The sequence below is a fragment of the Daldinia loculata genome (genome assembly GCF_022478755.1).
Source record: "Daldinia loculata strain CBS 113971 unplaced genomic scaffold F4817scaffold_90, whole genome shotgun sequence".
Taxonomy (NCBI): Eukaryota; Fungi; Ascomycota; class Sordariomycetes; order Xylariales; family Hypoxylaceae; genus Daldinia; species Daldinia loculata.
This window is the reverse complement of record NW_026054944.1, coordinates 69,639-96,050: the sequence shown is the minus strand read 5'-3', so window position 1 is coordinate 96,050 and position 26,412 is coordinate 69,639. Positions and strand designations below refer to the sequence as shown.

At 48.4% G+C, this 26,412-nt stretch overlaps 6 protein-coding genes across 6 annotated transcripts; 2 read left to right on the top strand and 4 right to left on the bottom strand.

Annotated features, from left to right (window-relative positions):
* Window positions 1–686: 686 nt before the first annotated feature.
* Window positions 687–5,253, bottom strand: F4817DRAFT_320860 (uncharacterized protein; the record flags this gene model as incomplete). Its single annotated transcript, XM_049301228.1, has 2 exons — window positions 687–2,665; window positions 2,712–5,253. The coding sequence occupies 2 exons, from the start codon at window positions 5,251–5,253 to the stop codon at window positions 687–689; spliced, it is 4,521 nt and encodes a 1,506-aa protein (XP_049154136.1).
* A 2,745-nt stretch (window positions 5,254–7,998) lies between these two features.
* F4817DRAFT_304792 (uncharacterized protein) lies at window positions 7,999–9,438 on the bottom strand. Its single transcript, XM_049299835.1, has 3 exons — window positions 9,400–9,438; window positions 8,902–9,214; window positions 7,999–8,784 (listed from the first exon to the last, which is right to left on the bottom strand). The coding sequence occupies exons 2-3, from the start codon at window positions 8,921–8,923 to the stop codon at window positions 8,378–8,380; spliced, it is 429 nt and encodes a 142-aa protein (XP_049154135.1). The 5' UTR covers window positions 8,924–9,214; window positions 9,400–9,438; the 3' UTR covers window positions 7,999–8,377.
* A 1,450-nt stretch (window positions 9,439–10,888) lies between these two features.
* F4817DRAFT_353102 (uncharacterized protein) lies at window positions 10,889–13,783 on the top strand. Its single transcript, XM_049305307.1, has 2 exons — window positions 10,889–13,012; window positions 13,208–13,783. Exons 1-2 carry the CDS (start codon window positions 11,103–11,105, stop codon window positions 13,560–13,562), a joined length of 2,265 nt encoding a protein of 754 aa, XP_049154134.1. The 5' UTR covers window positions 10,889–11,102; the 3' UTR covers window positions 13,563–13,783.
* A 1,369-nt stretch (window positions 13,784–15,152) lies between these two features.
* F4817DRAFT_369485 (heme-dependent catalase) lies at window positions 15,153–17,454 on the top strand (the record flags this gene model as incomplete). Its single annotated transcript, XM_049307355.1, has 7 exons — window positions 15,153–15,409; window positions 15,460–15,516; window positions 15,577–15,614; window positions 15,669–15,739; window positions 15,805–16,833; window positions 16,897–17,031; window positions 17,091–17,454. 7 exons carry the CDS (start codon window positions 15,153–15,155, stop codon window positions 17,298–17,300), a joined length of 1,797 nt encoding a protein of 598 aa, XP_049154133.1. The 3' UTR covers window positions 17,301–17,454.
* Window positions 17,455–17,547: 93 nt separating this feature from the next.
* Window positions 17,548–21,003, bottom strand: F4817DRAFT_362297 (uncharacterized protein; the record flags this gene model as incomplete). The annotated part of the gene is made up of 3 exons (XM_049306517.1): window positions 17,548–18,527; window positions 18,971–18,978; window positions 19,016–21,003. The coding sequence occupies 3 exons, from the start codon at window positions 21,001–21,003 to the stop codon at window positions 17,548–17,550; spliced, it is 2,976 nt and encodes a 991-aa protein (XP_049154132.1).
* A 1,706-nt stretch (window positions 21,004–22,709) lies between these two features.
* Window positions 22,710–25,991, bottom strand: F4817DRAFT_320853 (uncharacterized protein; the record flags this gene model as incomplete). The annotated part of the gene is made up of 2 exons (XM_049301227.1): window positions 22,710–25,361; window positions 25,416–25,991. 2 exons carry the CDS (start codon window positions 25,989–25,991, stop codon window positions 22,710–22,712), a joined length of 3,228 nt encoding a protein of 1,075 aa, XP_049154131.1.
* Window positions 25,992–26,412: the final 421 nt, after the last annotated feature.

The following is a 26,412-nucleotide window of genomic DNA, read 5'->3' as shown; positions in this document are numbered from 1 at the left end:
TGTGGAGTTCGAACCAGTAGGGACCTTGTAAGGTGATAATACGTTTTGTTTTATAAACGTCTGGTTTTTTTTTGTGGCGGAAAGCGGCTAGGGAATTGGTAGGTAAACGAGGGTAGTTAATGAGATAAATGAAGAGGTCGGATAAGGGGTAGAGTATCACAAATTTGCTGTAATCTCAGCCTTGGTATATTAAACTAAAACATGTTCTTGACTTAGTTAACTATACTCATTAATAGGTATTGTACAGCCGCAGAGTCAATAGAATTAATAAAGTACAAGGTATACCAGGTGTACAGAATCAGAAGCCATTAGCATGACATTTCGCCGCACAAGCATCAACTGAATATTGCTTAGTCCGGTAATTATCTCGAGCATCAAAAATTTGCAACGTACAATCGTCTACTCGTTCAATATGTTCAATATGGATATTCACAACAAGGAGAAAGCTCTCCCCGAACTATAACACATGTGATATTTACAGCATAGCAAAAACAAGGAGCCACGCGTGCGCCGGTCTGCGGGTATCGAGTTATCCCCGTCATCTTCTAATGTAATACAAAGTAACCCCTCTCACCCACCACTTCACTTTTGTTACATTGATTCGCTAGTACCAAACTCGAACTGGAAAATTGAAATTATGTATAATATAACTTTGTTGTATCTTTCGGGCTAAGGACTTTCGGATTCTATTCGACCTGAATGGCCAAGGCACTCTCCGGATCATGGACGTCATCGTCGTCGTCGTCGCTGATGTCCTCGCCGTGTAGAGCACGGTTTGCGTTGTCGCGTTCGGCGTAGATTTCCGCACGCTTCGTCTTGGCATGCTGTAAGCAATCGACATACGTCCTAAACTTAACGATCTCACGCAGCAAATAACTGCTCTTCCGCTCCCAGTTTGCCATCGCCTTGGCAGCGTTATGGCCACGCGGTGTAAAGGCTAGGAGCATAGGTGATCTGAGTTGATTGTGTTTCTGGAGGTCTTCTTCAATAGATTTGACGTAAGTCTCCAGGATTTCTAACTGCTCATCTTCGGAGGCGTTGCTAGGACGCAGAGATTGTGCCGGGGCGGACCATTCGGCAATATGGATTCGGTCGCCTGGTAGTTTAGCACGCGAGCCACCACTGACGTCAAACGACGAACGAATGCTGCTCTGGAGGCTACCTTGGCGACTATGCATGCTGGTGAGACCTGCTGCTGCGCTACCTGGGCGCACGGGCGGGGGTGGCTCGTTGATGGCTGTTATAAGGGCGTTATTGATAATTGCATCACTCCAGCCGTATTCCATATTGCTGACACCGCCGACTAGCGGGTGTGTGCTTAATCGGGCACTCCAGTAGTTGACCGCGAGAACGAACTCCCTGCTAATCTCGGGAGTACCAACTTGGAAGAGGTGTACAGCGCCGCTGGGCAAGCTGAGGGCCCAAACATTTGGCCGGCTGCGAGAATAACCGGGCGGGGGGAGGGCGGATGCGAGTGTTTGGCGGAGCGAGAAAGACCCGACACTGGTAGCATTCTCCTGCCAGTTCCCACCGCCAACAGCGGCACCAGGAGGGGGCTTGCGGCCAACGCGAGCCTTTTGGCGCATTGACTTGGTCGAGAAGGAGAAGAGGCTCATTGTTCCCTTTTGGACGACAGCAAAAATCTCGACCCAATTTCTCTCTTTAGCTTTCTTATCCACGCCATCTAGATGATGCTTATGAATGAGAAGGCCTTCTTTCACCCAGGGCGAGCCAGCAAGCTCGAGCGATTCATCATCGAGGAGTTGATTATTTTGCACCTCCTCGCTCATGATGGATTGTCCACTGGTGCCTGGGGGGACATCTTCACGTATTATAGCTTGACTTAGAGCATTAGCAAACCCAATTGATTGCTGGTAGTCACCGTGCGGGTATGAACTAAACGAGTCCATAGATATCGAAGTCTGGGTCCTACCCAACGAGTAACGGCTCCACGTAGCAGATGAGGTAGTAGGACTCCAGATTGAATTTCCATCTTCGAAACTTGTACGGCTCGAAGAGAGTCCATTGCCAGGGAACCTCGGCCTAGACCGACTCTTTGAATTCCATCTACTTCCAGGATTGCGGGTCGGGTCAGCGATCCTACCGCGCACAGAGATGTGACCCTCGGATGGTGTCTTTGACAAGACGCTTGGGCTGCGCTTGAGCATACCCATGACCGAGAGGCTACCTTGCGATTGGCTCTGTGATTGACCCGGCTCGGCTCCAAAGAGAGGGAGTCTTTCATCACGAATTGAAATATAAATATCTTTTAATACAAGCTCCATCTGCTGGACCCACGCCTTCATGGAACCTTCAAATGGAGTCTTTACGAGCGGTCCGCACGTGTCAACCGGACCGTCTGAGTAGTTACCCATCGACGACTCTGATCGTGGTAGCGGCATGAATGATGATCTCCAGCTGGGCCGCTCTGGTTCCGGTTCAAAGGCAGTTCCGATGTCTGAATCGGAGGGATTCAGTGAACTATTCTTACCGGGCAAGATGCTAGCCCGGTCAAACGCTTCGGGAACAGAGTCGGCTATCGCATGCTTAACAGTAGTCATGGTGTTCTTGACAAATTGGCTCTTGGTCATCTTCTGGTCAATGTCTGCCAAGTGGAGATCGGTGTTCAAGAGCATGATTGAATAACACAAAGTATGTATTACATCTGCAATGCGTTAGTCATAAACAACGATGTAGTCCAGCTTGCTTACCAGTAGTCTTGAAACCGTGGTTGGGGTTACAATCACACCACCGATTTGAAAATGCGACCAATATCCGATCAACCTGCTGTGTCTCGGCCCTGAAGACGAGACGACTACATATTTGTCGCAAACTGGCAAGAACACTTTCGTTCGTGAAGTCATAGAGATCTATGTATGCCTTTAGGGTTCTTTGTCTCACAAGACCCTCCTCTCCCATCCAAGCCGCTGCTTTCTCCTTTTGGATGAAATCTTCGTTCCCGTCAAATATCTTTTGGGCCTTCTGCCGGTCGTCCTCTGTCGGCTCCCCTACCGACACCTCGGGCTCATCTAAAGGCGAACCCACGACCTTTGGGCTGCTTTCAGCACTATCCACCCTGACACTAGGTAAGCCATTGGCAGACTTGTTAAGTGAACCGGGGAAAGTAGACATCCTCTTAGGACCCTGACGATGGCTAGCAACTTTGTGGTCCTCCTCTTCGGGTGTAATATTCTGTTGAAGCAGCAAGTTGGGTGATGGAGTAGGTCTATAATCTTCATCTCTGCTGTCATGCTGTTCGTGGCTTCCAGTTCCCTCGAATCCACCTTTTGAATCGTCCATCTTTGGAGGAGATTTGCTGCTTTGCCGCTGTTGTTGCTTGCGCGTTCCACTAGGCCACGACTTTTCGCCCTCATCACTGCTATCGTTGAAGAATGTCGCGTCACGAGCCTCGGTTGATTTCATAGGAGGTAATTCAGGGAGGTCTCGCATTTCCATTTCCATTTCCATTTGGGACCGCCTACGGGCAGCGTCCTGACCTCTTAAGGCCGATGTAGATTTTACAGTCCGGATAGTAGCATTTGGACTAGGCTCGTAGTCAGGAGAAAAGCCTCGAGTCTTACGAGCATGTTCGTCATCCTGCGACTCGTAACCTCGTACCCGCGGCGAACCCTCAGGTCCTGGAGATAAAAGTGCGCTAGGCACAGACGACTTGTTCTCTTGTAGAAATGGACTCATGATCTCGCGTAAGCTGCTAACAGGACTGGCTTCACGTTGAATAGCTTGTTCTTTAATTCGACTAATTTCCATCGGCGTAGGTACCGGGGGCGGTGGTACTGGAGGTTCGGCTATAGACTTCTTCCGCCTTCTAAAAAACGACGACTTCTTATGGAGAATCTGAGGCGGGTTAGACGGTCGTTGCGAATCCCTTGACGGAGGGGTCGATTGGGCTTTCGTCTGCGATGCTATATGCTGTAACTTGTTAGATTGCTCAGCGCTTTCTGCTGGCGTCGGTGTAGTTTGCGCCGGTTTAGCCTCCGGGACATTTGTACTATTCCGATAGCCAAATATCCTACTGAAAAACCCCTGCTTCACCTGCGGTGGTGGGTTGGGAGCGCCATGCAAGGCTTCCTTAGACTTCTCATACCCGATATGTGGTGCAGGTGCAGCATCTAGATCGGCCGAGGGTAGCGGGGGCGGGGGCGCCACCTCGCGTGGACCACCGTGCTTAGATTGCGTCGTTCTCATAGTGCTACTTCTCGATCTTGCAGCAGCAGCTTTCTTGCGATCGGGAGTCTTCGCCTCGGGCTCCGGCGGAGGCATAGGTAGGGGACCGACGGGACTGGACGGCATATTCAGGCGACGGGGCCCAATAGGTATCGTTGGCGTCGGCGCTGCTTCGTAATCATCAACAAGGAACGTGTTAGAAAAATCTGTCTTCCAAGCACTAAGAGAATTTATAGATGGCCTTTGTCCGTAGTCAAAACTTGATGACCTCCCACCGATACCGTGGGCCCACCGCTGAGTGGTTAGGACTTGGGCATAACCACCGGCATCGATACTGTTGGTGCTACTGCTTTGACTGGTCTTACCTCCTCTCGAATGCAACCCTCGCCCACCAGCTGCGTTGGGTTGGCTACGTTCTCGCAAACTATTGATCCGACCCAAGCCAGACTGAAAGCCTGAACTGCTGTTGCTACGTCGCGCTCTCGAGAATTGGCCTGACATCCTGCTAGATCCGTCATCAGTACCCTCAAAGTCGGAGCTGTACGAGTATCCATGGCCGTGCCCAGCACCAGAGCTCCACGTGCGTCCCGGTCGGGAACTAGCCGTCATAGACCTTGAGTACTCGTCTCCCCTCGGCGGACTAAGAGGATCATCGTCATCAAACAAATTATTCACAGGCGTCTGTATTTGTCCCAGGGAGAATTGATCAAGAGACGTCAACATATTAGTCACGAGCGAGTCGCGCGTGAACTGACGGGACGGTAGGGACAAGTCGTGCGAATCTCTCACATTCCTACCTCTAGGCAGGTCAGGCAGATCGTGTTCGTTCCCTCTAATTTCGTCAGAACCATTATCTAGAAAAGAATCGTCCGAGTCGCGTGAAGGTGGTAAGTTCGAAGGTACTCGATATGCTCGACTGGATACGGGTGGTTTTGTTTTCGACCTTGCCGACGGCGTAGAAGGCATAGAAGGCATAGAATCGCGATCTTTACTAATAGGACTCGAGGTGTTAATATTCAAATCCGGTCGACGGCGCTGGCCCCGTCGATTGTTGTCTGACGAATGCATCGCAGGACGTCGATTGGTCGATTTAGGTTAAACAGGGCAGGTTGGACGACAGCCGAGATGGGGGCTGCCATACGCAGCACAGAGACAAGAATATAGAGGATTCGCTTGTGAATCGACCCTCCCGATATTCAGGTCAAACTGGCTGCTACCGACCTCTGCCGACCTTCGACACACCTGAAATATCGCGACCGAGGTTTGATTCGTCCGCACTCGTCACTGTTTGGCCGAATTCGTACTTGGACGGGCAGTCAGAGAAACGACTTGAGTGACAAAGCAGGTAATTGTCAAAGTGGGCTGAGGTTCGCAGCATGTAGGTAAGCATGTAAGGTACGACGAATCGGGGAGATGTGTATCCGTAATTAGAAACAGTAAGTATTAAAGTATTAAAGGGGTCAGAAAACGTATGAGGAGCACCGCTCGCGAATAGATTAGGTGATAGGAAACGAGCGATAACAAAGATTGAAGGATAAATGCGATAAAAAAAAAAGAGGGATCTTTGATCCGATCAAGACTTCCAAAGCCTCCAATGATTCGATAGTTGAAGTTGGTAAGTTTAGGTATCGGGAATAAAGTAGCGCGACGCGAATCAGATCTGTACAGAGTCAAGGGGAAAAAGAGACAATGGAGGAGGATTTAGGGGACCCAAGACTTTCCCAATCCTGCTGGAGTTGGAAAGCCAAGACGATGTTTTGGGGAATTCGCGTTAAGTTTCAGAGATTATTGGATCAACTAAAGACGAACTAACGGTTAGTGGTGGGGTTTTCAGGTACCTGCGACACCTAAGTGGTCGATGATTCCACTAAACGGTTTGGACCTTCCCCCGCACAATATTTACTGTATGATTGTGTGTATATCAAGTACCCGTGGACCAATGAAGCTACAGTACCTAAGCGTGTAACTATGTAAGATCTTAACTGCCAAAGTTCGGCATTGTCACTTTATCTAAAATATCTTCAACGAAGATATAGTTAGACATATTGTACTTCTGTGATTACCCAGCCTTCAATGTTTGATTATCTCAAAAAGTAGAAATGTTTTAATATCATATTAATATCCTTGATCCTTACTAAAGCTTACCAAGTAAGGTCAAGCATGAATACCACATGGGTCGTCATATGCTATATAAATATAGATAGGTAGGTACCTAACTATATAATGTCATATTTACAAAATAACTGGTTGGTTCAACTTGTGACCCTCACTTACTTAGGGTTAGTTGACTTACATGGTGACTTGCAGATACCCCTCATCACACGCAAGTACGCACATAAAGGAAGATCGATTGGTAGGATGTGGAGTGAACTGTGGATGTTTATCAGCCTTAAAAATGAAGAAGAAGAAGACGCTTCATAACCATCGATATATATTAACTATATTGACATTCAACTCGGGCAAACGCCACATACCTAGGTTAGGTACATAGTACCGTTGAGACCAGGCGTCGACTATCGGGTTCACCCCTGAATCCTTGCAGCCGCGTGGAATTAGCCCATGTAGTGTCCTTCACCTGCATTCTATCGACCTGTCACCCAAGCCCAAGTTCCCACCAATAATTCCCCAACTTTTGCTTCTTTCGTGGTATAACTTACCTACCCACGTACCGCAAGCACACCACCTATAAACCTCGATCCCTCGCCGGAAGTTGCACTTACGTTTGTCCTAAATTGAAATACTACATAAGCTAAGTGTTTGCCGTTATAGCAATAGGAATACCATACTTGCTAACAAGCATTTGTCAAAGTAGGATTTCTATAGCCAATCACGGACAATAGAAACGCTTCACCTACCAAGCGCTTTCACTTTGCATGATGCGCCCAGAAAGGTCAAAGACAACGTCCGAATCGGATCCCTCCAGAAGAAGCCGGGGGTGACGAGTTGACAAGCCGACAAGAGCACACTCATGGTATCATCGGCACTTATCGTGGCGCTTTTCCCTTAATTGCCCACAAACCAATGACTGGGCGAAGCAAGGTTGATAATGGCTTTGTTCCTAAAAAGTTATTAAGCAGCTGAGAAAAGCTGTACTGAGAAGAACAAGAACGTCCGAGAGCGCCTCCTAAAAGTTGGCAGATGATCCTAATGGCTGACGGATGTTGCACAGCCAACGTAAGCCGTTGTACCGCAGATGCAGTGAATTCAATGCCAATTCATGTTGATAACTCTGTCGCGAAGCATATTAATTCTAGATGTAAAATGCAGCTGGGATGATCGTCCGATAAAATGCAATAAGGGAACCCTAGGTACCTATTCAAGCGATCTACGGTACTACGGTTACAGGAATCGTAGCCCCCTATTTATTTTACCGGATTTTGCTGCGTATTCGATCGTACCTATATCGGTGGGTAAATAAGATCTACCTACCTTGAATGCGGCATTTTATTGTCGCCACGAGATCTATTTCTAGTAACTCTCCCGCGGCGTTGGTATTTTCTAGCGCTCTTCCTATTTTTTTGCCGCCGAGGATTAGGTAGATCTTCTCCTCACACTCCCGATTTAGGAGTGTTAAACGCCGTTTGCTGAGATTCGAGCGTATCGCGCAGATCTAACCGAACTCTTCCCCTTTTAGACATTTCGCGTCTAAACTCAACCACATCAAAGACTGCAGGCTCACAATTGACTCTTCAATCACTATTGACTCTTCAATCACTATTGACTCTTCAATCACTGTTAGCTAGAAAGCCGTCACTGACATCCTCCAGTTTCAATCAAACTAGACGAACCCGACGGGATAGCCGAATTGGTCTAGAGAGCGGCTACCTGCAATTCGTAGTGTGACGGCGTCTCGGCAATAATTCCGGTAACATCTTGTCTGTTGTAGAGCGAAGGTTAGCGAAGTGAACTGGAATGTCGAGGCATTTTTCTACATTTCCCTATATTGAGAATATTCTAGACTGAGATGAAATGGAGTCCAGTGCTTTTATCTAATATATTACGAAGCTAGACTTCAGACCTATCTTCAGCCTCTGGTTACCTCGCATCTACCTAAGAGTTCGAATCAAGGTTATATAGTTGTGCTCCGGAACAGGCTATCATCATACAGGTTGTGTGCAATAAGTAGCCACAAACAAGTACTCCCCCCTGCTAACGCAAATCGATACAGGACCGACAGCGCGGGGGAGTTAACTCACGTAGCACCGCTTCCGCTTCCGCTTCCGCTCCCATTCACATTCGACTGATCATGCCTGATAGCAAACTGCCTGAAAGTATCCATGTCGACCATCCCCAGCGCACTGTCTTCTGTGGCGTCCAAGTCGACGCGGGGAACGCCCAGATTCGTAACCCTACCGCCACGATATGCCTGATAGGCCTCAAGCCAGCGGGAAGTGCACAGACACCACCTGCAGCCGCCTTTCAAGCCGACCTGGCGTAGGTCGTTCCCGCGTGAGGCGGAGAAATCAAGGAATTCGTCAGTAACGATACCGGCCACGGCATGATTGCCCGGATCGATGCCTCCGCCGGTGCGACAGTAGCCGTCACGGAAGATACCAGTCATAGGTTGCTGGGAGAACAGCTTGAGTGGCTGTTTGAATACTGTGATCGGACGATCCCCAAAAGTGTGAGTAAGTAAGCACTACAGCACGAAAGCTCGTAATTGCGGAGAGGCTTAGGCGGGTGAGTTGTTAAAGCATGCAGGTGTTCACTCCATACCGTTAAGCGGACTTGATGCCATGGCTTCTCGGGCTCCTTCAGCAACCAATTGGGACTTGCGGCTCGTATTTATTGCGCTACTTTAGGTAACAGCAACTAGCTGTATGATCGTCAAAGGAGAATGAAGGCGATGTTTACCCAAGTTTTTTGGGAAGTGGATCAAGTTAGAATCTTTTCATTCAACGAAGCTAAGAAGTCTGCTAAAGCCTGTAGTCTTGTTAGACTAATTCTCAGCAACGTACAAGTTATACTATGGAGCTTCGGTTGTGTAAAGGTGACGTCACTAATCCGTATAACAAGTACGAAATAGGGCCTAAGACGGATGTGAGGAGTTGAGCAAAGAGAATTGTTTACGGCAATACAATTCTCTCGTTCTTGTCATCGTGATTCGGTTTTTCTTTTTCTTTTTTCACTAGTTTGAACATCAACATCTCGTAACAATTTATTTCACCCAAGGTACCTTGTCGACTAACCCCCTTCGGCATTGAAATTGCGTACCTTGTTGGTAATCATAAGCCCCCTTGTCCGACAAAGCCGGTCGTCGCAAATCGGGCCAATATTGTTATTCATACTGAGCCACTCTCTCACATGCTCCTAGCATCGGTGAAAGGGGATTGCATGTAATCGCCTATTAATTGCGCAGAAGTGAACTAGAATTAAAACAGGACAAGAACAAAGCTGCGGGTTGTTTACATGTATTTTTATGTAGGATGGATGAGATACCCCTATACCCCTATTATGATTACGTGAGTCTCCGTGCCCCTGAAATGCATCCAGATCGAGAAACAAGACTCGACAACAGTGGAACCAAAACTATGGCTGCATATGTACGAAAATTTTCACTGGGCCGAGAAGTACATAGTTGAGCATGCTTTCAAATACCTACACAATACTGAGAAACTTCATCGCGAGCAACAAACCCCTCGGCCCGGGTGATATGCAGGTCAGGCCAATGCAAGTCAGCGTCATGGCGTGGACTACATATCACCGCGATCGTTGCCCGCTAACGGGTGTACGCTTAAACTACCTGTAACTAGTCCCGAAAACTTCTGAAGAATTCCACTGAGGCTTCGTGAAGTATGGAGAAACAGGTTTCTATGATAGAAAGGTAGCCTTATACACTACCAAACATGAGCCGAAAGCTGCAAATTAGTTGGTATTTCTAGCGTTTTCCAACAGCCCCTATTCCTATTCCAGATTGGGAAGACGCCACTCCGGCACCACCCGGATCTACCGGTCCACCGAGATCTCTATTCAGCTACTACGTAGCATTTTGTGAATATTATGTAGATGCATATACATACAATAACAAAGGAACACTGAACGAGATCTTGGGACTACACTAGTATCACGAATAGGATGCTGGTCCACGCACGACAAAGGCTATATATGCATGTACACGGTTGGGTTCTCGATGATCTCCGCTCTTTTCTACAAAAGAGGACAATGACCGCCATTTAGAGCGACTTATCATATTCTACGCGTGTGAATTAGGTATTATCTATCGTATTTGACTGGAGATTAAAGATGCTAAATTTGGGAATACTTGGAGCGTGCGCTAACGTATTCAAGGGGCATCTGAAGATGATAGCCAATCATTCTGCATACTATTCCAATAAGACTATTTAGGTTACAGTATGTACGGTGTCACGGCCAAAGCGCCAGCGGCTGGGCTCATTGGTGGACAGTACATAAAGACGGCAACTTGGCATGGCACCCTTCGCAGGATCTACACCAATGCGAGTCGAGCTTTAATGCAGCTCCACTTGCTTTGCTCGTGTCTGTGTCGTATTGGGGTTTACGAGAGGTACAACCTGCGCCGCCAGCCTCAACGTCAGCCCACCCGCCGTCTCTGCGGAGACGATAGGTGATGGATCATGGCTTCATGGAATTTACGGGGCTTTGGTTCTTTGTGGAACCCTAAGATTGACTGGTATCGACGCCCCGGTCTTTCACTCTCCTTAAGGCCTACCAGCAGAGCGATGTCACTCAATCGTATGGATATTAAAGAGTCCCTCGCCGCCCAGATGTTTTTGTCTCCTCATCGGCTTCTGGCTTGCTCAACTGTATAAACAGCCAAGTTCACTCGCTTTGACTTGCGCACCACAGTCGCTTCAGATCACGGTCGTTTCTTGTCCATCGCTAGGAATATATTTTAATACCTAATATAATACTCTTCCGAGTGCATAAAAGTCACCGCAATGCAAGGTCTATTACTGAGCCTGGGGGCTCTCGCCCTCGCCGGCTCTGCCAGTGCTGACTCCAAGCGTAACTACCCCGTTGCGCCTGAGCCATACCCAACATACCCGGGTTACCCAACGTATCCCGAGAGCTCGACCTCGACTGAGGTCAGCACTCCGTCTTCGTCAACGTACCCCGTGAGCTCCTCTACGTCCGTTTCAGTTCCAGGTTACCCAACGTACCCCGAGTCAAGCTCTACATCGAGTTTCGAGGTTACAAGCTCCGCTTCGGCCTCTTCCTCGTCCGCCATCAGCTCCTCCACATCAATTCCAGGATACCCATCGTACCCTGAGTCTAGCTCTACTTCAAGCTTCGAGGTGACGAGCTCCGCTTCGGCTTCGTCTTCATACGTCGTCAGCTCCAGCTCAGCTTCGTCCGCCGTCAGCTCTTTTACGTCTATTCCAGGATACCCGACATTCCCCGAGTCGAGCTCTACGTCGAGTTTCGAGGTAACAAGTTCGGCTTCGGCTTCGTCCTCGTCCGCTGTCAGCTCCTCTACGTTCGTTCCAGGATACCCGACGTACCCTGAATCGAGCTCCACTTCCAGCTTTGAAGTGACAAGCTCAGCTTCGTCGTCTTACCCGGCCAGCTCCAGCTCTACCTCTTCATCCGAGGTCTCCGGCTCTAGTTCCACCGAGGCGATATCTTCCACGTCCGTCCCCTCGTCCCCGAGTAGCTCAATCTCAATCTCAATCTCGAGCTCCGAGAGTAGCACTCCCTCTTCTTCCAGTGCTATCACTCTATCGACTACATCTATTCCGTCGTACCCAACTTACCCCACCGGCGGTGCCAGCTCGTCTTCGTCTGAGATTAGCTCCACCTCGAGCTTTGAGGCTAGCAGCAGTTCTTCCTCTACCTTGGTCCCCAGCAGCAGCAGCAGCTCCGTTGTGCCCCCTTACCCCACCGCTCCTACAACACTTCCCACTGGTGTTTCCAGCACTTCGGGTACTGCCCCTATAACTCTGCCCACCGGCGTATCTTCCTCCAGTGTATCAGTTTCTACTGGTTCCACCACTGTTCCGACTGGCGTTTCTTCCTACAGCGCATCGGTTCCTACCGGCTCTACCTCTGTCCCCATTGGTCACTCTTCCTCTTACAGCACGTCGGTCCCTATTGGTTCCACCTCTGTCTCCGCTGGTGTGTCCAGCTCTTCGGTTCCTACCGTCTCCATCTCTACCTACGTTCCGACCACTGGAGTAGAGTACCCCACCAGCGTTCCCGGTAGCACAATAACGCTGAGCACAACGCTGAGCTCCACCAGGTACACTACTTCCACTATCTACACGACGACCAGGTACACCGTTACTTCTTGCGCGCCTACTGTCACCAACTGCCCGGGTACTCCTCACGTCACTACTGAGACTATCCCCCTCACTACTACAGTATGCCCTGTAACGTCCACTTCGGAGACTGCTACTGCTCCAGGATTTCCCACCTCCAACACTTCCGAGGAGCACCCGACCACAAGCCTGACTAAGGGACACCCGTCTTCCAGCCCCACTGCTCCTGGCTATCCTACGTCTGCCCCTACTACTGAGTACTCCACCTCGACCATCTACTCGACCACTATCCGCACTATCACTTCTTGCGGACCTGAGGTTACCAGCTGCCCCGGCAAGCCTGGCCAGCCGCATACCACCACTGAGACCATCTCTGTCGGTACTACCGTCTGCCCTGTGACCCCGATCGAGACTCCTACCGTCACCAAGACTCTCACCCCTTACCCCACTGGTCCCATTGAGACCCCTGGCGAGACCCCTTCCCCCACTGGACCGGTTGAGACACCCGGTGAGACTCCTTATCCTACTGGACCGGTTGAGACTCCGGGTGAAACTCCCTACCCTACCGGCCCCGTAGAGACGCCTGGTGAGACTCCTTCCCCTACCGGCCCCGTAGAGACACCTGGTGAGACTCCTTCCCCTACCGGTCCGGTCGAAACCCCCGGCGAGACTCCCTACCCCACTGGCCCAGTCGAGACACCCGGTGAGACTCCTTATCCCACAAGCCCGGTTGAGACCCCTGGCGAGACCCCCTACCCTACTGGTCCTGTTGAGACTCCGGGTGAGACTTCTTACCCAAGCGAGACCTTCACTCCTTACCCGACTGAGACTCTCACCCCCTACCCGACCAAGTCTTTCTCGCCCTTCCCGACTTTCACATCCACACCTTTCCCCACTGGATACCCGACCGGCCCCAGCAGCTTGACGACTTCCATCAAGACCCCGCCGCCGTACCCTACCGTTGTGCCCAGCGTCAGCACTGAGGTACCTCAGCCCCCTGCCGGCACTGGTAGCCCCGTTCCTCCCCCGGCCCAGTCTTCCACCACCGGCTACCCTACCATTCCGACCGCCGCTGCCGCTCACCTGGAGCGTGGTTTCGGATTCGTGGTCGCCGCCGCTGTCGCTGCTGCTCTTCTATAAGCGACATAGGTGCGTATAAAGGCTTGCATACAAAAGGGTGTTTTAAGGTTTGGTGAGATTGCTTTGTTTTAAGCAGGTTTGGATGAGGATACATGACTAGGAATAGGTTAAAATGGCTTAGAAAAGGGGTTTAGCCACCATTTTATATAGCTATCTATTTAATTTCACGATTCATTTGTCGTAATATTCGTATATAAAATTATAAAAAACCATTTTGGTAACTCGTGCTGTTTTGTCCTTTTTCGTGAGTTCATTTTCATCCCTTGAGCAATTGGTTTGGTATGCATTGAGAAGACTTAATCATTTATTCTATTAGGATGCCTATACTTGCCTTTAAATTGTGGACGCTTTCATAACGTGAAGTATCATTTGGTCGTACCTATATGCATCATACATTAGGTAGGTGGTACCTTATATGAATTGTATGCCGCACGTAAAATTCTAAGCAATCGGCCTTCTCATAACTAATTCTAGTTTTAGGATTCAGTTGTAGCTCGTAGATAGTACTCACTTATGAGTAACCATTATTGCTAGATCCATTAATACCTAATGTTATACTCAGTTGTCAATAATTTTCCTTGAGACCGTGATACTTCTCCTCTCTCGAGTTGGCTTCTATGGAACATAAAATCCGCCATATGCTATCGTTATGAGCCTATGTTCGAACAATAACACTTACCCGATAGGATTTTAAATTTATGACCTGTTTTTATTTACCTCTTCATTAGATGCATGTTGTTATTTTCATCGTATGTAATCGTAGCGTGTCTTTTAAGCACGGTGTGATTGGAGAAATCATGATTTTGAGATATCGATGAGTTGACTGAAGTATTAGGTTTGACCGATGAACTGTGATTAGTGTTAAATTGGTAATCTTTAGAGAACTTACATTAATTATTAGATAGGTAGCTATCGTACACTGCTATTTTTAACATAGGTATATGATCTAGCGTATATTCTTTTATTCGAGGGATATGCTATATATGTAGTGCTCACGGTGTATTTTCTCCAATGTGTCAAGATTCATGATTTTGATGAGGTGTAATGACATACAATGTTGTACGTAGGGTTCACCTTAGATGAACCCGAAATTATGATGGTATAACCCTGTTGAGAAATATTAGGATAGTATGTAGAGGTAGAATATTGGAAGTTAATTCCTTAAAGTCGTCATCATTCACTCTATATTCTAGATGCCGAAATAAAGTCTAAGCCGGTCAGCCCTATTATGTGTATTATGGTTTGCATCTTACCGTGGTAGCCGTGTCTAGAACCCGGATATATGTCCCGCAACCATATGCTTAGGGTCATTGAAGATGGTTGATGGACTTGTATAGGTTAATGAGCCCGCGACATTCAACTTTGATTGGGTAAATATTTTGTACACTGTGAAAGTATCGTCAGATTTACATCAACACAAGTGGCAAAGGGGAGGACCTAGGTAGGTAGACAAGGACTCAATAATAACCATAGTGATCCTCTGCCATATAGCATAATAATATATGTAGCCCAGTCTAGCAAAAATTGTCTCAGATTACCCTGTGATCTACACTGCTATCATACGAATTATAATCACATCTAACATCCAAGATGGCATCCAGCGCTCTCGGCGGCACGGCGAACAGCAACCAATGGAGCATCACCCAGCATCCGCTGGAAGCTATCAAAACGGGAATTCGGAGTTCCACTACGGGAGAATCGCGTGGTAACCGCGTAACCCATATGATGAGCGCCAACGAGGGGCCCGCGGATATCGCAGCCAAGATATCAGGCTGCGTTGCAGGCGGAATTCGTACCGATGATGCCCCCTATTTCACTAACAACGAGGCAATTCCGTTTCCAGATGCGTATTTATAAAGCTCCCGTCGACACGATACGGAGCTAATTTATATCTTAGATGCCATAGTAAGACCGTTGGCGGTATTCCCGTAGCTAGCGACGTGTTTCTTTTTCAGTAAGCATACCTTATCCAGACGATCTGTGAGGGAATACGGATCACTGATCCGGCTTATAGGAAGCAACAGACCTTCAACCGTTCGAAGAATTTAGAGCGTAAGTTATTAGATATTAGGTAGAATGTTTAAGATATAATTAATATGTTACTAGGTATGGTGCATCCTTGCGGAAGCGGTGCATTTGGATTTTTCGAATGTACCAAGAACGTATCGAGCCTGACGGTATGTAGTCAAATAGGTAGAACCTATATGGTTGGCTGGGCACGACAAGATTGACAAGAGAGCAGAAAGCCAATTTCCTTCAGAAACCTGGTGAAAAGACCCCCATTTTCATCCGATTCTCTACCGTAACCCTTGGTCGGGAGTACCCTGATGAGGCACGAAACCCGCGAGGCTTCGCGATTAAGTTTTATACCAAAGAGGGAAACTATGATATCGTGGGACTTAACTGGCCGGTCTTCTTCTGTCGCGACCCCATTCAGGGACCGGACGTAATCCGTTCGCAGTTTCGCGATCCCAAAAACTTCCTTCTAGACCAGGATGCCACATTTGATCTGCTCGCTAATACACCCGAGTCAAACCATGCGGGCTTAATGTTATTTAGCGACCACGGAACTCCCGTCGGATGGAGATTCAATCATGGCTACGGATGTCACACTTTCAAGTGGATTAACCAACAGGGTCAGTTTGTGTATATCAAGTATCATTTTATCGCCAAACATGGGCAGAAGCAGTTTACCTATAACGAGGCTGTGAGAAAGATGGGCGAGGACCCAGACTATTCGAAGCGCGACCTTTGGGAAACTATCGCGCACGGCGAGCAAGTCGAATGGACGGCCAAGGTCCAGATCATGAGGCCGGAAGACGCGGATGCAGAGAAGCTAGGTTTTGATCCTTTCGACGTGACCAAAGTCTGGCCGCGTGACAAGTTCCCAATGCAAGAATTTGGGCGCCTTGTTCTGAACAAGAACCCGGAAGATTTCCACCGGGATGTGGAGCAAGCGGCCTTTTCACCGGGCAGCATGGTGCCCGGGATCGGCGATTCTCCTGACCCACTGCTCCAGTTCCGCATGTTCTTCTATAGGGATGCTCAGTACCATCGTATCGGCGTCAACCTGCACCAGATCCCTGTCAACTGCCCATTTATGGCCCAGTCATTCTCGTCGGTTAACTTCGACGGGCAGATGCGTGTCGATGCTAATCACGGGGGAAACCCTCCATACGTGCCGAACAGTTTCGTGCACAAGTTCCGCCCGGACACCGCGGAGCCGGCTTTCCAGGTCTCGGATAACATTTGTAGCCGCAAGAGCCATTACGTGAGTTGATCCTTACGGTTAATTATATACTGAACGACCGCTTTCTGACTTTGGCTTCCCCAGTGGCACGAAGGCAAGAAGAATGATTATGCACAGGCGACTGAGCTCTGGGAACGTGTGATGACCGAGGAGCAGAGGAAGCATACCTGCTACAACACAGCCCGGAACTTGAAGCTTGTCAAGTACCCATTAATTCAGGTATGTTTTGAAATTAACCGCGACACATATTTGTTAAACGTTGCTAATGTCATCCTCAGAAAAAGTATCTGGCTCAAATCTACAACGTCGCACCTGAGTGGTCGGAGGGTGTGTATGAGATGCTTCCCAAGAAAGATTTCGACTTTAAGGAAGTTGTGAAGTTATCGCAGACCGCCCAGGAGTGGTATAAGGAGAAGAAGTTCCAGCCGAGTCAATCCTCTGATCGTCTTGTTGGATATGCGCCCCCTGAGGCCGTGTATAACGTGTGAGGGGGTGGGAATTAGCTACATTCGTCGATTAAGTTGCCTACGTACCTAGGTAGGTATATATAATTATTCTAAACTCAAGGTTTATCGAATGTAAAGTCATAACTGTTCATTCATGACATAGTATATTGAATAGCTGGTAGGTAGCATCTAACAGGCTATTTCTCACACGTTTAACGACAACAGAAATACCGGCAAAGTATGTGCAATGCATAATAGTCATCAATTCTTTAGGTACTTATACTAGCCTTTAATTCGTATCATAAGGTAGGTTTCCTAATTTTTCCTTCAAAATTCCCTCTACTAACCTCCAGCACCTCTCCTGGAGTTCTTCATCCTTGGCCTGATTGCTAACATCTGAAACCTTCCTGTCTGGTATAATATACTGCCCATCGATCTTTTCCTCCGCGACGGCATCGCTCGTCGCAGCGAACAATATGGGTCGACACCCTTCCTCGGCCGGCTCCTTCATGAACGGCCTCACGGCCTGAATAAGCATACTTCCGACGGTTCCGTATGCGTCAAGAGCCTGATTTGGCTGATCTGTATTCACGCCGCCAGGGTGCGTAGCATTAATCCATGGCCCCATCCCAGGCACGAGACCTAGCTCGCCACGCTGCTTGCGTCGGTTGAACGTCCTGCATAGTAGTACCTGCGCAAGTTTAGAGCGCGAGTATAGTTTAGTAGGCCCAATATCCTGGTTAATCTCTGCAACGTCTCTAAACTCGACACCGCTGGTGCCCATGCGATGCATCTCGGAAGATTGGAAGCACAGTCGGCTGTTACGTGTTGCGATAAGCTTCGGAAGCAAAACTCGCGCGAGGTGGTGTTGTGCGATCACGTTGACTTGCATATGGCTGTCAAGAGCGTCCTTGGTCTCGTTGTATTTTCCAACACCGAGCCCGGCATTGAGAACAAGAGCGTCTAGCCGATCGAGTTTAGATGCTAAGTTCCGCGCCACCTCATCCGTATGTCTAAGATCCTCGAGCTCGCACTTGATAAATTCAACACGCGAGACATCGCCGTAATTTTTGAGATCTTCTTCGGCTTCAGCCAGGTGCTCTTCTTTCTTTCCGAGAAGATAAAGCTTCGCGGGACCGTGCTGCAGGATATGTGCTGATATTCCGTACCCGATACCCGCGCTGCCGCCCGTCACTACAAACACCTTCCCGCTTAGGTCTGGGACGTCGGTATTGGGGTCGAATGTGTTGCTTGAACCGAACATTATTGCTAAGATGAGATAGTAATATTAGGGTTATAGAAAATGCCAAATGAATACCGACCGTGTAACCTGTATTAGGTACTTTTCGTTCGACGATGTCATCGTCTTTATGGTTTGCCAGGTCTAAATCCATGACGTCAGGGTAACGCTCGGGAAGATGCTGGGAACTCAGGTAGTTATATAGAACATAATAATGATTTCAACCGGGACAAATAATCTTAGTCATAGAAGGATGTTAGGTTAGTTAGATGATGTTTAGAACGTTAGTTACTGACGTAGTTCTTAAGTAGAGCGTTTAATGTAACGATGATTATACGGACGAGGGGTCATGATAGGAGAATCTCACGATTATTCTTAGCATGCAGCAATGGTACGGTAATAAAGCTTATATCTTATCCATCTATACGTAAAGGAGAATGACTACTTATACTTATTCCATGGGCTGTCTCACTTCTTGACCTGGCACTCCTTGGTGATGGAAATAGTCGGGTCGGACTCAGAAGTAGCTGTTAATCTAACAACTGCACTATCCGCGGCCTCTGCAGCAGCACCAACAGCCACATTGACCGTACTCGACGAGCCGAATTTAGCAGTTGTCAGCGCGTTTGGTACCTCGACATGCCACCCCTCGCTATCTACCTCGGCGCTGAGTCGATATATATCTGAGTTCAGATATGCGGACAGATCTTGGGGATGCGTCGCGTTACCGTCCACGTATATGCCAGAATTGGTTAAGTGGAACGCGCATGTTACTCCCTTAACGCTGGCCCTAGCTCTCGGTCCCTCTGCAATTTGACCCTCACTTAGATCCACGCTGTAGGTGCTAGACCCGCTGCCGTCAAGCGATCGTACACCTACGGTGTAATGAAGGATGCCAACGTCGTCGCGACGAATGTCGATGATGTAGAAATGTAGCCGATTCGCTTCGTCGGTGTATTCATACTCACTACCTGATCGCGTGCCTGCATGGAACAACGCATCGGCTAGTTGGCGATAGTCGCCTATAGTCAACTTGGAGGCTGTGCCGTCGGGTCGGTAGAAGTCAATGACATCGATGTCCTGAGGGTTGGCATCGATTGTCCACTGGAAAGGAGCATTATCAACATCCTTAGTCTTGCTGATCATAACTCCCGAGTCAGGGGTAAACGAGTCGGCACCCATTCGGTCAATGACTTCGATATCGTAGTTGTTGTAACCGCCACCATCGCAAAGGGCATCGGTACTGACGTTACAGAATGGGGAAAGATCCTTGCCTAGAATGACGTGTAAACCTAACAATTCCCCTTCTCCTGGATTGATGCATCTCGCGGTGATCTCAGCGACTACGGGTCCAGAGCTGGATAAAGCCTCACGCGAGACCGTAAGCACGCTCGAATTGTCAGCTAGATTGATGCGCAGTTTATCTGAAACGGTATGAAGGGAGCCCAAGCTTCCGCCAAGAGTTGCTGGAATCTGCCATCGTGTGTGCGGGCCGCCCGGACCATTAAAGCTGCCTCGGGACAACATCGACCAAGGGCCCGTGTAAGCGCGACGCGGGGGGTCGCTGTACGGGTTGTTATAATTATCACCGATACCTAGCAAGTGAGTCAATTCGTGGGCGTAGGTGGACATGCCCGAGCTTTCTGCCTGCGTGGATGAGCCGCCGCCCGCATTTGGCCAGATTACGCTCGCCGCCTGCCAGGATGTCCAGTTCACGTATCTCGTTGCGGCATAATTGGGTAGACTATCATCATTTGGAGGCCCGAACTCGTCTGGCACGTCCTCAGGGGTGAGGAATTTCATCTCGCCAAACTCCTGCCAGGTGGAAGACTCATCCTGACCAGCCGAGAGAATGAAGACTAGCTCAAAGGAATCGGCGGTGTCTTTACCCACGTCGGCACGCCAGGCTCCTAGAGCGTCTGTTCGCAGGTCGATAGAACACGGCCCTTCAGATGGACAAGCACCCTCGTTGAACCCGCCCCGCTCATCATCAATACCGTACTGATATGAACGACTGGGTAGCTGGTAAGCACCAAAAGCTGTCAAATCCACTCCAAATCGCCCACCCGAATCCTCCATCCAATACTCATGGAGGGTGTGATTGTGATTGAGATCGCTGGGCTTGTTTAGAAAATCGCGATAAAAGGCCGGCACCTCCGTACGGTTGACACTAGATACGATTGGCAGCGGGTTGCCAAAAACGGTCGAGTTTGGCGCCTGCGTAATGACGAAGGGCTCGTCCGGGTAGTCAACGGCCACGAGGGCAATGTTGAAGTTTCGAACGGAGCCTTTACGGCTTGGATCAGACCAGGACGTCCCCGGAGGTGTTTTGTAGTCTGCCCAGGTCATGTTATCGGGATTTACCCAATTCTGCGGATCCAACACCTTGAACGGATCTCTCTGTGGAGTATACGGCGCAGCCCAGGTATGACCCGACAGAACAGCGCTGACCAAGACGGTCATAGCGACCGCCTGGTGGCCTTTGCCGGCTTTCTTAAGCTGCATTGTCTAATGTCTATACGCCCTCAATAACGAAGGACGTGAGGGAAGGGGATCAAAAGATAAGGCCCTGATTTTCGGGGCATGGCAGGTATTAATGCGACTACGGTGAGCACGACATAAGGTACGCTCACGTCGATCGTATTCGCTGATCGTAAAATGGCTTGGCGCGTTGATGGGGACCTCATAGTATCACCGTACATAGTAGGTACCTATTCAGCCCGGCAATCCGATTAACGATCTAGCCTTGTTCCACTACTGTGGTCGAATACTAGGGAGACAACCCGAAATTAGTTAGAATATGTTGGCTCTTATCATTGCTACCTGCTGTATTAGGTAGGTAGACAAGGTGCACATAGACTTGGCGAAGATAGGGGTATTTGGCTCCGAGCGACAGTACAATTAAATGCGGAGAACCTGGTTAATATAACATTGAGGTTGAGACGCTCAAATACGTCGATATTGGTCGGACTTCTAGGCCTTTTTAGCTTTATTCTATAGATATTTGAATAACTATATCAAGTAACTCATTTAGGAGCCCCCTTCGCGTGGGAGAGGCGTTTCGCGTTGGCTCTTGAATTGGTCCTGAGCAATCAAACACGGAATACCCTGTAATACGGAAGAGGCGCATCATTAGCGAAGCAAACGCACCAAGAAATTATGTCAACAGTGCGATGAAAGTCACGAGATTGACGGCTCTTTACTAGCCATCTTAATTAATATAATTAAGAAGCCTCGTGGGGACGTGGACCGACAACTTTCTATCCAAGCACATAACAGTTTTTAAAATTCCTACGTAATTCCACCTAGTTATTAAGAATTCTAACAAGTTCAGAGTCACGATATAAACAATATTAACAGGAAGTATACAGTTATAGGCCTACGCCCAAATATCTTTGACGTTCCACTGCTTCAGGCTGAGGTTGGCGTAGGGCCGGTTTACTGAGCCGTTGCTGTTGGATGGTCTGTATTGGTAGTAGGGCGAATGATTGGGTTTCTGGGATAAGCTGCTTCTAAAGTGATTGTCGCAGAGGTCTGTCTTGTGGTTGCAGGTTGAAGTATTGGTCTCGACAAGCGACCCAACCTAGACAGAATATCAGCCCAGTTGGAAAGATAACCCGGCACGTTAGCTGTGGCTTTCCAGCCATCGGCATCAAACTCCTCGATGCCGGTAGTGATGGCTGGTGGTACATTGTGCTGTGCTAAGTAGCAGCCCTCGACCTTTGCGGTCTTGGTACACGAGCTGAAGTCTGGATCTTTCATGGTGATGATACAGCAGGCAGTTTGCGTGAGAAGCCGACCTGGCAGCCCTGGCACGTCACCACGAAGCCCGTCCCGAGTCCCTCGGAATATGCCTTGCTCTCTATGATAGATGCTTCCAAACTCTTAAGGACTGCAGGCTCGGAGTGTAAGCGAGGCATATCTAGCTCTAGGGAGCTAACCCGGTTTAAAAGTTCGTAATGTCAAGATAGGTCCCTGTTATGTCTGATCAATCCTGACAATATTCATTGGTCATGGGAAAGGAGCATAGGAGTGGTCTTAGCTTACGGAAAACTGAAAGCGATACCGAACTGAACTGGCTTCTTTTCATTCCTCTTCCTCACCTGCGAGCTTTTCCTATGCCTGTGTGCGTCTTCATAGGTGAGGCACTTCCTTGGTAAAGTGAAATGCATAGATGACTCGTGCTATCCCCGGCTGGGAATACCAACTAATCAGTCAACGGGACTGATCTGTTGAACTAGCTCGGCTTTCTTCCTCTCCACCATTCTAACAATCTTGTGATTCAGACCGAGCCTGTTTCCACCTACGTCTCTAAGCGCTATAAGGATACTGTCGCACAGCCTTAACGCGCCCGCGGATTTACCCTGCTTGTCTAAGCATTTGACCTGGAACCACATTGCAGAAATCCGATCCGGATGGTCGCCATCCTCATCCGTGAACAATTTGTATCGTGCCTTCTGCGTGACTAAATTGAATATTTGCTCCGCTTCCTCGTATTGGTTTAGCTCTACGAGGATATTGGCATAATGTGTCTTCGCGGCTATTACTGCGATGTGATCTTCTCCATGATTTCGTACGGCAATTTTTAAGTTATCGTCCATGATCTTCTTCGCTTCTTCGTGTTTCCCCAATGAAGATTTCAATCGAGCTAGATGCAGTATTGCAAGGAGAGTGAAGGGGTGTTCCCTCCCTAGGGTCTCCCGGCGTTGCTTGGTGATGAAGTTTAAGTGATCGTGGCTCTGAATCAGCTGCTGCGGTGATGCCTTGGTGGAGTGTTCATCGTCGTATCGTAGATAACTTGTCGCTAGGTCCTGAAGGAACCACAGTGTTTCCGCATCGGTCTCGCCTAGAAGTTCCTTCATGCTTTCCCAGGCCATCTGTAGCCGCCCTGTAGCTTTCTCGTAATCCATATTACGATAGTCCACGGCAGCACAGTTCCGAATGGCTTTCAATGTTTTTTCGTGCTTTGGTCCATACACCTCGCTAAGTCTTTCCACGTTTTTCTCGTGTATGCCAAGAGCTTCTGCCCATCGACCTTTAAAACAAAGTGTCATCCCTAATATTTCTGTCACTTCCAATGTTAATGGGTGGTCTTCGCCTAACGAAGTTACGCAAAGCTGACGAGCACGGCGTTGTAACTTGGTCGCTTCATCTATCATCGTCGACGATCGGAGGGTCTCTGAAAGGAATAGAGTGAGTCTGATAGAGAACTGGTGATCCTCCCCAAGCTGCTGGATAATCCACTCTCTTGTTTTGGATTGAAGCTCCCTGGCCTCTCGGTACAAACCGCAATCGTAGTACATGCGGCTTAAGCGTCCTGACTCGTCAGCTTGTACCCTACTGAAATCACCATCTGCTTTCCGCCAACTTGACTTCCTAGGATCACGGTATTCTATTAAAATCCCTCTAATCTCCTCCCGGCGTTCGCGAATGTGAAGAGCATGGGGAAGGAGCTCGCGTCTCATTTGCCTCTCAACCTCCGTCTCTCCAAGAGGGGGCAGAGGAATACTCCTTGCTAAAGTTGTCGCCGCGACTTGACACCAGAGTGATTGCTCTGATATCGATATTTCGGGGCGCTCCCTAAGCCACTTATGAACCAGCGGGTGCATACTGTATCGGCCAATTTCAAGTCTATCTTGCCTTATAATGAGTGATCGCCTCGTGAGAACCCGTAGTGCATTAGTAAGCCGAATACGCACCTCGCCCTCGAAAGCAGCTTGAGACATGTTATTCGGCTTCCTCAACGCCGCGGGTAGAGGTAAGGGAGTCCAAAAGTATTCTCGCTTCAGCCAAAATGTTGCCTCCCGGAGGAGCATGGATAACGGCTTCCGAGTAGGCGTTACTGGCGTTTGAATTCTACCTTGGTCCCTTTTCTGTTCGCTTTCCCTTTCTTGTTCTTCTTTGAATGGATTACTGGCTGCGTTCTCTAGGATATCAAGCCGAATATTTTGGAAATGGAAGTAAGAAAATACATGAAGCAAGTCGATTGCGTCCTGGAACTCTTGTTCTGGCCTTTCCAACGAATGGTATAAGATCTCATAGGATGAGAAAACGTTCATGCTTTTGTCGAGATATGACTTAGAGTTCGATTGACTCCTACTCTGGTGGCGGTAATCACGGCGGATCTTATTGACATATTTGTCATAAGTATTCAGATATCCTTTCCAGTCGGAAATGCCTTCTAGAATAGCCCTGGCTGCATGTACTAAAGCTAACGGCAAGAAACCCAACGCGCGACAAATCGTAGTCGCGTAGTCCACGACTGCCTTGGACCATGGGCTCGGCTCTTCCGCTGCCTTAAGGATAAGTTCGTTAGCCTCCTTTTGCTCCATGGGATTCAGTTCCAAGTATCTTTCACCGACGGTACCGTATCTCTTATGGGCTGGGTTGCGGGATGTGATTAATATGCATCCCTTTTCTCCTGGTGGTAGCATGTCTTCAAGTTGAACTTCTTCTTCATCAACATTATCAATGATAAGTAACCACGGAAGAGTGCGAGTAGTTAGCCAATTTTTAGCAGCTTTTTCGTTTGGCCCAACTCCACCGATGGCTGCAATCTCGGCATAGCTACTGAATACCCTATCTCTACTGCTACCATCGATGAAAAATACACCCCAGTAGTCATTCCTATATGTCTCCGCATACTTAAGCGTTAGCTCCGTCTTTCCGGAGCCTCCTAAGCCATATATGACGAATCTCCTCTGGCCGGAATAGGTTTGATCGCAGAACGCACCCCTCAATACCTCCATTTGGGGTTTTCTACCAGTGTAAAATGAGTTGGCTCCTCTAAGGATATAATGTTTATTCGTATATAATGGGAGATGTAGCTTGAGGTCGCTTACAACTTTGACAGCCTCTCTTATCTAGAACCAGTTAGCTACATGATCTAAGACCAACGTTCATATAAGAGGAAATACTCTAATTGATTCATGCTCGTCAATCCTACGGACTTCTGACTTGATCAATTGGATTTGGTGGTCCATTCTATATGCACAAGCCTTCGTTTCAGCAGACAAGTTGCCATTCTCATCGGTGTTATTCTTATGGTAGAGAAGAGTAATCGCTGAGAAGAGCATTCGTAAAACTTCCGTGCGAAGTTTCCACGTCTGGAAGGTTTCATCATACCACTTCTCGCCCCTTAAGTGGCTTTCGTAGTGGTTAGATTCTTTGAGGATAGATTCCAATGGTTCAAGGAGCTCGATGAATTCATCCGTAATTACAGCCGTCTCAGTACAGATGCGACACAGGTGTAATTGGTCGCTCTCCGAAAGGGGCTGTAGAATCAATGAAGGATTCCGTCGCTCCCTAGTCACTAGGTTATCTAGTGTCGAGGTGATATCAACAAGATCCTTAACCTGCTCGAGTAAACTCATCATTTCCGATTCAGAACCAGAACCACTCAATCGCTCAAGCAAGCCTTGAATACTTTTTAGCCTGGACAATAAACTTGCTGTGCCCAGGCTATTAACGTTATTCACAAAGCTCTCAATCATGTTGGATTGGGTTATTATGTGGGACTGCGATAGTTCGAGAGTGACGAGGGAGGCTACCAAGTATGTGTTGTATTGATGTGCTGAAATCCAGACTAATGGAGGAATTGACTAATGGGAGAATTGATTCAATGGCCCAACGGGACGGATATCTCAGGTAGGAGGTAGGTACCCAGGTACCTACCCAGGTAGACAGTGGTGGAAGTCTATCAATTCAATACAAGTGTTCTTACCGCGCTCAAATTGTGGTGGTGACACGGGAAGCAGTAGGCTAACCGCCTTATTTGTCCACTGTACATACTCGATACCTTAGGTACCTTATACCTATAATAAGATCTGCCGCTATCCGTACTGTAGATAGGCGTAATACGACCGGTGAAAAATGTCGAGAAAAATGATTGGTAGATCGAAGTTTTGATACGCG

Coding starts and splice junctions, on each gene's coding strand:
- F4817DRAFT_304792 (XM_049299835.1), bottom strand. CDS start 8,923: ATGGCATCAAGTCCGCTTAACG. Junction 8,785..8,901: donor GGCATCAAGTCCGCTTAACG/GTATGGAGTGAA, acceptor GTCCGATCACAG/TATTCAAACAGCCACTCAAG.
- F4817DRAFT_353102 (XM_049305307.1), top strand. CDS start 11,103: ATGCAAGGTCTATTACTGAGCCTGGGGGCTCTCGCCCTCGCCGGCTCT. Junction 13,013..13,207: donor CCCGTAGAGACGCCTGGTGA/GACTCCTTCCCC, acceptor GACTCCGGGTGA/GACTTCTTACCCAAGCGAGA.